The sequence below is a fragment of the Colias croceus genome, chromosome 29, assembly GCF_905220415.1.
Source record: "Colias croceus chromosome 29, ilColCroc2.1".
In the NCBI taxonomy this organism is placed as follows: Eukaryota; Metazoa; Arthropoda; class Insecta; order Lepidoptera; family Pieridae; genus Colias; species Colias croceus.
Genome location: NC_059565.1, coordinates 5,088,164 through 5,103,789, shown reverse-complemented (window position 1 = coordinate 5,103,789; position 15,626 = coordinate 5,088,164). Strand labels below are relative to the sequence as shown.

Below are 15,626 nucleotides of genomic sequence, written 5' to 3'. Positions count from 1 at the left end.
TTTAAAGTGATGAGTCGAAAAGACATGCTTATATACAAACATACTTAGATGAATTTTATTTTATTTTTTTTTTATTTTTTCTTTATTAGGGATAATAAACAGCAGAACAGTGGTTAATTGTACAATAAAACTTAGTCTAAATACAGGTATAACTGTCCAACCAACAACATTATCCACAGTTTGGATACATACATTTTTATACGTGCAACAAATGCGAATAAGAAAAAATAAATATAAATGTGCACTTAGCCATGAAGCTAATCAAACCGTGTTAAAAACACACATTATATTGAAAAATTATTTCTCTACCAAATTGCATACAGATTGATCACAATTTTTCTCTACAGGGAAAATGAACGTTTTTGTGTATACTGTATCAGAGTTTTTAATGGATATAGGTAAATTATTATATAATTACCTATATGAATAAATAGCGTTTTAATGACTCCAAGACATCGCATATTTACCTTTCCAAAATAATCATAGCAAAGAAATACATACGAATCATTAGTTTACAAATTTTTGCGCAGTCGGATAATGTTATTACTTATTACTGCAAATTGTTTATCTTTAAACAATGTCACAGAAATACTGTGTTTGCAACAAAACGTGTAGGAAGTTGCGTCTATAAAACAATGGCTGTGTCACAAATATCATATTGTACTAACCTTCGAACATGGCGTAAGAGCGCGTGCGCAGAATGCGGTTGTTTTTAATGGGCAAAAATTAGGGTTACATTTTACATTTTTGATATTTAGTTATACCTATAAGTAGCATTAAAAATTAAAATGACTTAAGTATAAATGAGAATTAAAAAAAAATCAAAATTTGATCATCCCGCCTCGAGATGGAATTTTTATATGATTTAAATTTCTAATTTTACTTTTTTATCATAAATTTAAATATAACATGATGTTGATTGTTTTGAATCATCGAAAAATTTTCTACTTTCTGCGCTTGAGTAATTGCAGTAGGTTACTAATATAAAAACTACCTAAATAAGTAATTAGTTCTAGAAGTAGATATGTAAAGATAATGATTTTGCTTACCAATAAGAAGTCCTGTAGGTCCGTTGATGTTGTCAGTCCAACCAGGGACAGGCTCTTGCCATATTGGAATCACTAGAATATAAATATACACGTTTATACATTATTTAAAATTATTAAGGTCACACCAAACAAAATAATCAGTTGTTTGAACAAGAGTAGAGCCTTTTAGTAGAGCCTGTTTATTAAAAAGTGTCCTACTTTAAAAAAGATTTAATAATCAAAATGATTGAAAATGATTAAAGATTTCATAAAGAGCTGTATCATCAAAATGCAGTTAAAATTGAAATGGCCAATGTTTTAGTAATTATAAATAATTTTAAGTTCAATTACAAAAATGCAAGAGCTTTTGTACTGTTATAATTTTGCATTTAAAAAAATAATTTGTACTGACTAGTCAGCAGAGTAATTTAAATTTTAATCAAACCTTCGTTAATTTTAATCAAAAAGTAATGTATGCGCATATGAAATAATGATTTCTTTTTGCGTATTTTAACAATTGAACTGAAAATAATTAGTTACTGACTGAGTAATATAAATTTTAATCCAAATTTCGTTAATTTTAATAAAATAAATCGTATTTTTATAATACTTACCAATAGACGGTCTCAAGATTACAAGAGGAATGTCTTTCATGGCTTCCACGGCGAGCGCTTCTCCTAGCGCCTTCGTAAAGGCGTAAGAGTTTGGTAACTTGCTTAGTAATCTGGAAAATGGAATAAATAGTAAGAAACGAAACGAATTTTACGAAAATGTAATAGATAAATTTTTCGGTCTCAAATTCAGAACGCACGAACAATTATAAAATCTGAAAAAATGGAATACTAAAATTGAGTGTTGAAAATTTGCTGCGTTGTGTGTGATGAAATGCCTCTCTGAATTATCTCAGAATCTTAATTCAATGTCTTATATAAGTATCCTAACTCAGAATCTCTATTGAAATGAAATGAAAAATTAATTTGCCAGAATTGTGGTTTCAATAGACCAGGGTAGAAGCCTTTATGAATAATAAAAAGTGAAAAAAAAATCGCAGTAGGATGAAACCAATTAGAAAAAACCGGCCAAGTGCGAGTCGGGCTCGCGCACAAAGGGTTCCGTAGCAGCAAATATAATAAATTACAGTTAAATCAACCTATCTCAAAAACTATAAGAGATACTTTGATCAAACCAAAAATCGTTGAAAGAGTTAATTAGCATGCATCACCTCTATTTTTTTTAGAATTTTATACCCCGTAGTTATAAAAATAGAGGGGGGGGGGACATACTTTTTACGACTTTGAGAGCTGATATCTCAAAAACCGTTCACTTTAAGAAAAATGTTTTTTAGAAAACTTTATATCATTTTAAAAGACCTTTCCATTGATACCCCACACGGGTATGTACATCGAAAAAAAAAATTTCATCCCTCAGTTACATGTATGGGGGGCCCCACCCCCAATTCTTTTTTTTACTATTTAGTGTCATATTTTTGTAGCGGTTCATACAACACATATTCCCATCAAATTTCATCACTGTAGTACTTATAGTTTCCGAGTAAATCGGCTGTGACAGACGGACAGACGGACAGACGGACAGACGGACATGACGAAACTATAAGGGTTCCGTTTTTGCCATTTTGGCTACGGAACCCTAAAAGGAGGAAAATATGATAAAAATCTAAGGAAAAATAAATTACGGTCAATCCGAGTTCGGGAAGTGGGAGGGGGGAGCTTTTAAGAGAAAAAAAAATTGGTTGTCTGTAAAGTCGGTTTACTGACGATAGTTGACCGTGACAACGTCCGATTGTGCTTCTTTGTCGTTCGTTCCGCGCTCTCGCTCGCACTTCAAGCCTTACATGGAATGCCTCAGAGCGAGGTAACGCCGCATGGGTCATGTTTTTTCGTGCGTGCAGGCGGCTCTATCGAATTATAAGACGTTGTCACGTATAAAATGGTCTCACTTGGGCGTTATAACAGCGATGGTCTCTTCGTCCATCCACTCGACGGCCTGTATGATCTTGTGCGGGTCGGCGGGGGGCGGGTACGGCCGCTCCTCGAGCAGCTTCTCGTGCAGGTGGCAGTATGCGGTCGATATGTGGAAGTGCAGCTGGGAATAATAAGTAGTCACAAATAACATCCATACTAATATTATAAATGCTCTGTAACTCTGTCTGTCTGTCTGTTACTCAATCACGCCTTTACTACGGAACCAATTTTCATGAAATTTGGTATGGAGATATTTTGATACCCGAGAAAGGATATAGGCTACTTTTTATCCCGGGAAAATGACGCATTCCGGGATATCCCACGGGAACGGAAACTATGCAGTTACGCGAAGTCGCGGGCACTAGTTAGTCTATTATTAAAAAAAATGATAGTTCATTTTGAAAAAAAAAAAACTAATTTATGACTTATTAAACTGAATTGTGTTTGTTTGGTTGAACGCGCTAATCTCTGGAACTACGGATCCGATTTAAAAAATTATATCAGTGTTAGATAGTCCATTTATATTGGAACCATGTGGAAGGATAAAATATACAACATCCGATTTATTAAAGGATCGGAACAGCCAACAGCATTGAAAGTCGTCGCAAAAGCGAAAAAAGACATACACTGTGACTGTGTACGTGATGCAAGTGAAACCATGGGGCAGAGCTTGTAATAATGTTAATGACATATTACCACAAAAAGGAACATTAGCTTAAAAAAATAGAAACAGCGAAATGTTTCTGTCATAATAGTTATTTCTTCAAAGTTAAATTTTGCGGTTTCAATTATTGCCTTAATATTGAGAAATTATTCAAATCTTGAAGGTTTTTTTATATATTTACGACTTGAGAAAAATATAAATAGTACTGCACTTAATAATTCGTTATTAATCTTGATAGCTGTTTGAGGGATGAATATACTGAGTAATTACATAAAAGTCTATACTTACTTTTAAATGTTTGCATTGTCTCGCCAATTCCAATATTAATTTGGTTCCACGAACATTTAGGAGCACTGCTTTCTTCAGTTCTTCGTCAAATCTGTTAATAAGAAAAAAAATTTTTGCTGAATGTGTCATTTTATCAACGCAACGCATGAAATCAAATCAAAAAAAATTTCAGTTATGAATTATCTTACGAGATTATCATAATATATGAGACAAGACAGAATACGCGGGTTCAAATCCAGACTCATGATATTTTTTTTCTATTCTTTAGTGGCCCTGCCTTCCAAGCTAGAGGTCGTGGGTTCGATTCCCACCCGGGGCAAATATTTGTGTGATGTACATAGATGTTCGGTTGTCTCTGGGTGTTAATTTATCTATATAAGTACGTATTTAAAATTATGTGTGTATGTTTATCAGCCATCTGGTTTCCATAACACAAGCGAAAGCTTAGTATGGGATCAGATCGTGCCGTGTGTGAAATTTGTTCTGAAATATTTATTATTATTTATATAATACCTGACGGTAGCAGCAGCATGTACTATAATATCCACTTCATCAATGATGATGTTCCTGTCTTCATCAGAGAGCCCCAGGTCAGGCTCGATGACGTCACCAGAAACGAGCTGCATCTTCTGCAGAAGTGGTTCCACACCACCGCGGAGGTTGCGAACTTTCTCGAATAACTAGAAATTTTTTGTTGTTATTATGAAAGAAAAGGGAAGAGATTTATGAACCATATAACTGTACATATATGCGTTTAGTACAAATATTAAAAAAAAGATAATAGTATGATAAAAATTACAAACCTTAAAATAATACGAAAAAAAAACATTTAAAAAAAAGACGGGTTGCACTCCGGGAGTGCCGGCTGAAGTGAAAACTTGATTATTAACGTTCAGCATGTTTGATATTTTGGAGTGGTATCCGTCTTACGCATGTGTATAAGGGCTAAAAAAAAGTCCGTTTTACACTTTTTCGATCAGGCCACGTGTCCTGACTGACGCGAGTTTAAGATTTTATACCCAACGCCGCTAAAGAAGTTTTCACTTCAATTAGGTCAATATTTAGACTATGTACTTATTTAGCTACCTTCTAGTTACGCAAATATTAAAAGAATGAGTAATAAAAAATAAACAAATAACATAAATAAACAGTCGTAATTTCAATTCTCGGTTGACAATAGATATATTATCTTCTAGATTTCTTTATTATGTTTGTTTTGCTTAGCTAATTTTGATGAAATTTTAATTAAGTTTAATGATTAATAAACCAATATTAGAACGTATTGTTACATCCATATCGGTTTATCAATTTTATAACGTGAAGTAATATCAATTGACATACCAACATAACATAGTAATGCTAAGTTATTGACACTTAACTTAAACTCATTAACTTGATTTTGACATAGATTTTGTAACTTAAATAAACACAAGCCGTAAAACATTGCTTATTTCGCATCTTAGTGCTATTTTCGTAATGTGTACTAAGTAAGAAACTTCTAAGTTATGTCTAAGTAAGATGTTTACGCCAACATTACGTATTATGTTTTGTTTGTTTATTAAGGTCAGCTTAGGAACAACAAATTAATATAAGTTACATATTATTATAATAAAGGAAAGTCCAAAAAACTCAAAAAGTCAGTAAATATAGATATATCACGTTTGTTAATCTGTCTGGGCAACTCCTAAACACAAAATTACTGTACGCATTGTGATGAATTTTTAAATGCAGATAGAATGTTGTCTACAATTATAGCATAATATATTCGCTACTTGTATAACCATCTATGAACGAAGTCACAATGTAAAGTAATAAACACTTAAAGTATCATTGCATCTATAAAATAATAAATCTTATCAATTTTGATATTTTTTTCTCCGAACTAAACATTAGTACGAACCTATTTAATTAATTAAAATTTTGTTACTTATCATAATTACATATATTTTTATAATATTAATAATATTCATTTCATTTCATTCATTTCATTTCATTTCATTGAGAACACCCGGACAAACATGAATAATTGAATATGTAGCAACAACAGGGTATATTTTTTAATAATAATAATAATAGATCTTTATTTCAGATATCTGGTATCCATATTTATATAATTAAAATTACATTTAAGATTTTGAGTATTTTAGGAACACTTATAAAAACTGTTACATTTTAAAAACAAAAAGAAAATAACATTAAAATACAACTACTTACGGTTCTTATTCAGATGGACACATAACCAATACTTAAGAATGGGACTGTTCAAGTACTCGGACAGCGTATATATAATTTTGTTATTAGAGGAGCGTATACGCGACCAAAAAGATGCTATTCGCAATCTAATAATTGCGAAGAAGTCATTGATGCCGCCATCTGCAAACATGCTAGACGCACTGCAGTACCTAGGCAATTTCATTAGGATGCGGTATGCATCATTATACTGCACCCTAATGGTGCTTAAAGCTTTTCTAGAGAAATTTGACCATAATTGACAGGTATACAAATTTTGACAATATGTTTTGAATAGAATAGATTTTACCTCTTCATTACATTTAGAAAATCTGCGTGCTAGCATGTTGCATCTGACGGCAAGCGCTCGACGCTCACGTTCAATATCCTCGTCATCATTCAGATTTTCTGTGAGAAAGTGTCCCAAGTACTTGAACCGTCCCACCCGTTCAACGGGTGTGCTATTCAAGCAAACGTTAGGAACCATATCCGGCCCGCGACCTGCCTTAAAAACCATCACTTGTGATTTCCCAACATTATACTTCAGACCATGCTCAAGCGCATAGCGCTCACAGATTGAGAGCATGCGCCTCAGACCATTGATTGAGGGACTGAGAAGAACCATGTCGTCGGCGTAGCTGAGGTTGTTAACACAAGTACTGCCAATATGACAACCTACCTTCGTTTTACTCAGTTCCTCAATCAGGTCATTCATATACAAGTTGAACAAATCTGGTGAGGTAAGCCCACCTTGGCGCACTCCGCAGTTTAATCTATATTCATTAGACAACGAGTCGCCCCATCGCACACAATTGGTTTAGTTCTCGTACCAGTATCTCAACAAATCAACAATATTTGATGGAACTGAGCTATTGGACAGTTTATTCCAAAGTAGTTTATAATCCACAAGATCAAAAGCGCGACTGAGGTCCAAAAAACATGCGTACACGGACGTATCTCGAGATTTATAATAATTTATAACACTTTTTAAGCTAAAAATTGCAGAATCTGTTGAGAGCCCGGGACGAAAACCAAACTGAGCATCGTGTATAACAACATTCTTCGACAATTCTGGGTAAATAAGTCTTTCAAGAATTTTACCCAGAATTGTGCCCAGTGAGATAGGTCTGTAATTGTTTAAACTCGAAAGTTCACCCGTTTTATTTTTAGGAACTGGCACCACAACGGTCCTCATAAGATCAGGAGGAAGATAAGAAAGGTTCAGACATAAATTATACAAGTCTGCCAAAACGCGAAAGATTTCTGGCCCTGCGTGCAATATATGCTCTAAACTAAGTCCGTCAATGCCTGGGGACTTACCACGTGACATGCCCTTTACGATCTTAGCGATATCCTTAGCCGTATATTTACATGGGTTTTCACTCTTATTCATAACTTTATCACTCTTGGCATTAGTAACTGAGCTTGAGTTTATTATTGGCTCAACTTGAAAATGCATAGCAAACAAATCAGCAATTTCTTTTGGTTTCTGAACATTATTTATACAAGCGGGCGCAGATGTTTTGCCTTGTAACTTTTTTGTTGATTCCCAGAATTTTATGAAATTGTTGTTTCGCTTATGCATTGCCAAGATGTCCATTTTTATCTGCTCCTGATTGTCCTGACACCATTTAAGTTTGTTCTTAAAAATCTTTTTACTGTTGACCATATCACTAAATAAGTCCCCAGTCATTGGCTTACTTGCAGCTACCCAATTTTTATAATTCAATCTCGCTCTCTGGTGTAATTCTCGAACGTGGTAATTCCATCCAGTTATATTCATCCTCCCGACCCTACGACGACATCCAGAACTTACAATTGCTGCGTTCTGTAATGTTTGAACAATTTTGTCATAATATTCATTAATTAAAAATAAATGGTTTGTACAATTAACCGTATCACAGATCTTACATTGACTAGAATATTTTAATTTACTTAAATTATCACAGCATTCCTTACTATAAACGTTAACTTGATTTAGGTCTCTATTACCCCAAATGACGCCTCTATTTAATCCCTTACTACTGCATTGTACCTTACACTGAACAACTTCAATGTCACACTGCACTATAAGCGGTAGGTGGTCCGACCAGTACACATCGTGAAGTACATTTATCAGTGTTATACAAGGAAAAGCCGCTTTGGTCACAACACAATGGTCCAGCCAAGATCTCGTATAATAGACATCACTTACGTACGTGTATTCATTGGAGTCTTTACCTAATATTTCTAGGTCTGCACATACAAGATCGTGTTCGTTACAAAAATTCATTAATTGGCGTCCAAATCTCCCATTAGGATCAGCATTAAAATCGCCAAGACAAAAGGCCGCCTCAACGTCGCTATCCTCTATTATTGCAGACATTTGTGCTAACGTTGACGTAAAATCTATAAGATTCTCTTCTTTGTCTGTCGGTAAATATACGCTCATCACCAAAAAATGACGGTCATCCACAGCGATACGGATCGCAGCTAGCCTATCATTTATACATTCCACTGAGACAACGCTAGAAAATAATGACTTTCTCCACAGGATAGCTATTCCTCCATAAGGACGCCCGCGTAGGATGCCCACAGAGGTATCCACGGATGATTTAGCGAAGGCACTAAATTGAGAGTCAATTTCATTTACTAAGTTTAAGTCATGTGGAAGAAGCCACGTCTCCTGCAATGCAATAATGTCGTTTGTTTTGCACAACGACCGTACTTGGTCAAGAGATCGTTTTAATGATCTACAATTAAATTTTTTTTTTAAGATATAACTCTATTACATACCTATGTTATTTATATATTATATACCTATGTTATTTTATAATCTAACTAAATACTTTGTATAATATGCTTGCACATACCTGCATTTATATGTATAACTAGCTCACTTTTTTGTTATAGTAAAGTTCAAATGACTTAGGGAGAAGCTGGTGCCTGTATAGTTGTATATACAGGCTAGTTCTTCGAACTAAGCCTAAAACGGGCGCCACTTATACTTTTTACTTGTGAACAAAACTATAATGAATATGTCCATGTCTATGAAAGAATAAGAAATTAACGTTATTTATTTATTTATAACTAGCGGTCCGCCCCGGCTTCACCCGTAGTACATATTTCGCAATTAAAGGTAGCCTATGTTCTTTCTCAGGGTCTATGCCAAATTTCATCAAAATCGGTCCAGTAGTTTATGCGTGAAAACCATACATACATACAAACCTTTCCTCTTTATAATAATAGTATAGATAAAAAAACACAAGTAATATATCCCTTTAAAACTAAAACCAAACAGTATGACTAACACGTTTAGCTAGGGCATGTCTTTCAACATAGGCTGGCATGTTGCAAGGTTTACCAACTCGATGCACTATACCTAAAGAGAACGGAATATAGACTTAAATATTGTTAATTTGTGAAATGTTTCGCTTAAATGCTTTTAAAAGGGATTTTAGATAAAAGAAGATATAGGGAAAACTCAACAATTATTAGAGTACTAGCTTTAAACCCGCAGCTTCGCCCGCGCAGTTAAAGCAAATCCCGCATAGTTCCCATTCCCGTGGGATTTCCGGGATAAAACATATCCCAGTCCCGGGGTAAAAAGTAGCCTATGTCCTTTCTCGGTTATCAAAATATCTTTATACCAAATTTCATGCAAATTGGTTCAGTTGTTAAGGCGTGATTGAGTAACAGACAGACAGACAGAGTTACTTTCGCATTTATAATATTAGTATGGATTTCGGATTTTTTTGCCAGTAGAAAGACCTGTATATTTACGGAGTGAGGGTATATTTTATATTTTTGTTAGCTCGGTTTAGTTAAAAAGGATATACTACAAGATAATTTTGAAATACTGTCTAACGGTACATTTACATCAAACGAACATAGAGCTAGTAAGAGCACTTTTTCGTGATGTTTTAGTGTAAACGAAAACTCATATTCAGTGTTGTTCAGTATAAGAACATTGCATAGAATCTTTTCGAACACACTAAGAACAATGAAAGAATACTCTACGCCTGTTTACACTAAATAATTTGACATAGAATAGAATGAGCATTCGCTCGTTTGATGTAAATGCACCGTTCAAAGCCTACTTTGTCATCAGTTACCTTTTCTTAAAACAGTGACATTCCTTTTCAATGGTTGTTTTAAAAAATACGTCGTGATTATAACCTAACTTAGCTTGTTACTTTTTTATTAATAAAAATATTACCTATTTTATAATTTAAAGTATAATATGAATAAAGACTTAAAAATTGTTGAAAATAACAGGAAATCTATTATAATAATAAATAATGCTTAAAATAACTTTATTATCCAATTAATGTTTTGTTGGAAAAACAAAAAATACCCAAACAAAAATAATTACCCTAATCATAATATTGCATTACTATTTTTCCGTTTTTTGTTCACTTAACTTCAAGCTAGGTTAAGTTCAAGTTACGAAAATGGAGAAACAGCATTGTCTTTTGGCAGTTAAGTAACGTATACGTTTCATGTCGTAAAATACAGTTATTTTTAGGGTTCCGTACCCAAAGGGTAAAACGGAACCCTATTACTGAGACTTCGTTATCTGTCTATCTCCAGGTTGTATCTCATAAACCATGATAGCTAGAAAGCTGAAATTTTCACAAATTATGTATTTCCGTTGCCGCTATGATGACAATACTAAAAATTCTGTCTGTCTGTCTCCAGGCTGTATCTAATAAGCCGTGATAGCTAGAAAGGTGAAATTTTCACAAATGACGTATTTCCGTTGCCGCTATAACAACAAAAAAAGGGTCCCCATACAATAAACGTGTTTTTTTTCGTATTTTTTTACTTGATAGTAAGGAACCCTTCGTGCGCGTGTACGACTCGCACTTGACCTGTTTTTATAGTTACATGTGTTTTATGACTCTTGTGCATGATATTAATCATCTAGCGAATAAATTAAACTAGTTTTTCAACGCGGATTTGCTCTCTTTATCTTATTAAAGTTATGTAAGAATCTTGATTTGAAAATTAATTGTCTGTGACAAATTTGCCTGTTTTTTGTAATTGTGTTTTGCTTTTTTTATGTTTAACCACAGTGAATATAATACAAGGTTTTACATTGATTTGAAAACCTTATTTTTTCGATTGAGATTTTAGAAAATTATTTTAGTAACCTTTTTTAATTATAATAGAGCTGTTTTAATTAAAAGTACAATTTTAAAAGAATTTAATGAGCTTGTATTATTGTTGTTTACCTAATTTTATTTGGTTGTAAATTCTAGAAGATAACTGATAAGGTATATTATCTAAAACTTTTTATGTCTGTTAATCAATCACGCAAAAACGGCTAACAAGTTCTTGAAAGGCAATGCAAATATAGTAACTTAATAAATACAATTTACAAAATATTTAACGTTACGAAAGACATAATATTATTATGAAGTTCTAACTTGTACAGATTTTTTTTTGTTTGTACCGTAGAAATGTCAAAACGGATGAACCGAGTTCGTACTCACGAGAACAAGATAGATCATCTTATTCTAAATTCTATTAAAGGTACAGACAAATTCGCGACAATTATAAACTAGTGAATAATAATATTACAATACTTACAGCATCGCTTAGAAGTTCTTCGAGTCTTTGTTTTGGTGTTTTTCCCTTTTTGGGCCGAATAAATAATATTATCTTGCGGATATCCGGGCATTTCCTGTAAATAATATTTGTTTTAGCGCCATCTGCTGACGTCATACATATATTGCTATTTTGTGCTATTATTTTGATAAAAAAATTGCTCCAAAAGTTATTATGTACAATGAGCGACTGTAGGCAATTTCATCCAGGCATACTATCTACGTTTATCAAATCTATACATATAATAAATCTGTAGAAGGGTCAATTCTGTACATTGAAAATATTGAAAAAATAAATAGCAGGGGGTGTTACTGGATCGATACCAAACCCAAATATGTGATTAAAAATTTTTTTGTCTGTCTGTCTGTCCGTCTGTCTGTCTGTCTGTCTGTCTGTCTGTATGTGAAGGCATCACGTGAAAACTAACGGTTCGATTTCGATGAAACTTGGTATAATTATACCTTATTATCCTGGGCATAAAATAGGATACTTTTTATCCCGGTAAAATACGTAGAAAAAAATAAATCTTAATTTTTCTTAATTTTTCCGCGCGGACGGAGTCGCGGGCGGAAGCTAGTTGAAAATAATAAAATTTACTCAGGGAAAAATGTAGAGAAATTGAATAAAAAAGGTACTTAATTTTAAATCTTATGTAGTCAACAAAATTGCAAAATCCTGCTTTCCGAATCGGTGGTAAATGTTAAAAATATGTAATGACGATTCAAAAGTGCTTCTAGAAGAAGTCTAATTTAATAAAGAAATGTTTGAATTTGAGTTTTATTCAATTAATAAATTTTTCTGTTCTTTCTATTCAAAACAATTCCATACCTCAACAGTTTTTCCACAAGCACCTTGCCCATGAAGCCAGTCCCTCCAGTGATGAAGACGGTTGTGTTTGCGAAGGTCTCAGCTATCCTGTCTGGTAGAGAGTCCACCTCCATCGCTGTCAAACCTTCGGATGACATGGCTCACTGTGGATGATAATGATCTGTCAGTAATTTTTAATACGCTTTTGGTAGGAAGCTGTATGTTTGTGTGTAACCGATTTCTTTTGATTTTGACTTTAAACGGACAGATTTAATTAAAACTTTGTACACTTATCAAGGATCGGTGAAAATTAATTTGACAATACAATAATTTATATAGTTAATCTTACTAGAGCGTGTTTTAAGGATTTTCATTATATTTATGCTGTACCCCGCGGTTTCACCCGCATTGCCCCGCTCCTGTTGGTTTTAACGTGATGATATATAGCCTATAGCCTTCCTCGATAAATGGGCTATCTAACACCGAAATACTTTTTTTTTAATCTAACTAGTTCCTGAGATTAGCGTGATCAAACAAATAAACTCTTTAGCTTTATTATATTAGTTAGATTTTAGATTTATCGAGGATGGCTACAGGCTATATTATAATATAATCACGCTAAGACCAACAGGAGCGCATGCAATACGGGTAAAACCGCGGGGCACAGCTAGTAATTCTATTATAAAAAAAAAAAACAAACCAAAATATTGTTTAAGTTACATCGTTATGTGACGACAACCAAGTAGAAACCTAGTTTGATAATAAATAAACACAACACGAAAAACAGTCTATCCGTTTTGAAGCTACGAAGCAACACACATTACAAAATTGTACAAAACATGCCCTATTTGATGCTAATTAGAAACACATTACGAATGTCGAAATGATGTGGACAATATGAGTCAAGAGGTTATGAAAATTTACTATTTCGTAACTAGTTGTCACCCGTGACATCGTCTGCAATTTGCAATAGTTTAGCTACTGTGTAAGTGCTAATATGTTTTAGTATTATAGAGAAGATTCTTGTTATGGTTCAACTTGAAAATAGGTTATTCCGAAGCTTGTCTGTTTTTTAACCGACTTCAATAAAAGAGGAGGTTCCCAATTCAATTGCATTTTTTAACTTCGTTAACTCAGATCTTTTGACTGGGTGAACCGTTTTTGGTAATTCTCTTTATTTGAAAGCTCGTGCTTTCTATGTACACTGTACGTGCCATTATTAACGATGGGAACGTTCTGATAAATTCATTCATTGGCATTTGAATTTTTATTCCAAAATACTTGTGTTTTATGAACCTTAATTTATAATTTACTAGCTTTCCGCCCGCGGCTTCCCCCGCATTTCAAAGAAAAACCCGCATAGTTCCCGTTCCCGTGGAATTTCCGGTATATAACCTATGTGTTAATCCAAGTCACTCTCTATATGTGTGCTAAATTTCATTGTAATCGGTTCAGTAGTATTTGCGTGAGAGAGTAACAAACACACACACACACATCTCACAAACTTTCGCATTTATAATATTAGTAGGACGGAACTCGTTTCAACACTTGACTAGATATTATCCATTGATAGTTATTACTTATTACCCAATTGCAAAAATATAACAAAAGAATAGAGTTAAATTTAAAGCACAGATAAAAAATAACTTCAAAGAAACAGATAACATAATCAAACAAACTTAACTCCATTATTATAAGAAATCGATTCCTTTCTAGATCAAGCAATTAATAAGATATTAAAAATAACGGTTTAGAAATAATTTCAACACATAAAAGTTGTGTTAGTTACACCATATTGTGTATGACGTCTGGAACCGATTTTGATGAGCTTTTTTATAAATAAAAAAATCATATTATTTATTTGCATGAGTTGTGTTTACTTGCAAGAGTTTTGATTACATACTAGCTGTGCCCCCCGCAGCGCTCCGCTCTTGTTGGTCTTAGCGTGATGATATATAGCCTATAAGCCTTCCTCGTTAATTGGGCTATCGCTAACACCGAAAGAATTTTTCAAATCGGACCAGTAGTTCCTGAGATTAGCGCGTTCAAACAAACAAACTCTTCAGCTTTGTAATATTAAAGTATAGATTGTGTTAAAATTGCTGATTAACTTATTAAGCTGAAGAGTTTGTTTGTTTGTTTGAACTTATCTCAGGAACTACTGGTTCGATTTGAAAAATTATTTCGGTTTTAGATGGTTTTATATAGCCCATTTATCGAGGAAGGCTATAGGCTAAATATCATCACGCTAAGACCAACAGGACCGGAGCAATACGGATAAAACTGCGGGGCACAGCTAGTTATTCTATAATTACAAAATACAAAAAGATCGTCTGTTACATCGTTATGTGACGACAATCAAGGTCTCTTGGTGACTTCTGATTACGTCTCGAAGCATGGAATAAATTATAATTACATTTAAATTATAAACTAGCTGTGCTGCGCGGTTTTAGCTGGCAAAAGCATGTACATAGATCATATGTTATGTTATTGTGATGTTTAACCCATTGAGCCCCGAGCGGCCCGATCGGACGGCGGACCACGACACAATAGATTTTCTATTGTGTCTGTGATTCCGGGGGCTGTTATTAAGCTTTATTATTGTAAAGTTTCATCAGAATCAATCCAGTGGTTTTGAAGAGTAATAAAATGCATACATTCTTATAAAATTACGAAAATATTATTATTACATGTTGTCATTAGTAGGATAGGATAATCTAAAAATGTTATAAGGTTCAGCACAAGTTTCATTTTGATTTTATTTTTATAAGATTTGTCCTGTAACTTTAAAGTTTTAAGGTCATTTTGGTGTAAGGTCAAGCCGTTACAGTTTATTTCCAAAAAACAGAATTTTAATATATTTAAAGTTGTTCTTAATTATTGGGAAAATAATGACAATTCTTAAAAATCAGACACCACTCATCCTAGAGCATTAGAACCTATTTTTTTGTTCTCCTTTCTCCGGAAATATTCATATAATAAGCGGACAAAGTCACGATCAAGAACTAGTAACATAGAAATAACTTTCGCCTTTAC

At 33.5% G+C, this 15,626-nt stretch overlaps 1 protein-coding gene across 3 annotated transcripts in view; it reads right to left on the bottom strand.

Moving 5' to 3' along the window:
- Positions 1–15,626, bottom strand: part of LOC123704369 (putative fatty acyl-CoA reductase CG5065) — a 32,614-nt gene that overhangs the window by 4,742 nt on the left and 12,246 nt on the right. The window contains exons 1-8 of one of the 3 annotated variants that reach the window (XM_045652723.1): positions 13,291–13,418; positions 12,612–12,754; positions 11,766–11,859; positions 4,476–4,642; positions 3,963–4,053; positions 2,986–3,131; positions 1,643–1,752; positions 1,050–1,121 (exon numbers count right to left, since the gene is read on the bottom strand). In XM_045652723.1, coding sequence (XP_045508679.1) covers positions 1,050–1,121; positions 1,643–1,752; positions 2,986–3,131; positions 3,963–4,053; positions 4,476–4,642; positions 11,766–11,859; positions 12,612–12,748 — 817 coding nt within the window. In that variant the 5' untranslated portion in view covers positions 12,749–12,754; positions 13,291–13,418. Of the gene's footprint in view, positions 1–1,049; positions 1,122–1,642; positions 1,753–2,985; positions 3,132–3,962; positions 4,054–4,475; positions 4,643–11,765; positions 11,860–12,611; positions 12,766–13,290; positions 13,419–15,626 lie in introns of those variants that run through there. The other 2 variants (XM_045652722.1, XM_045652724.1) reach the window with 2 other exon arrangements.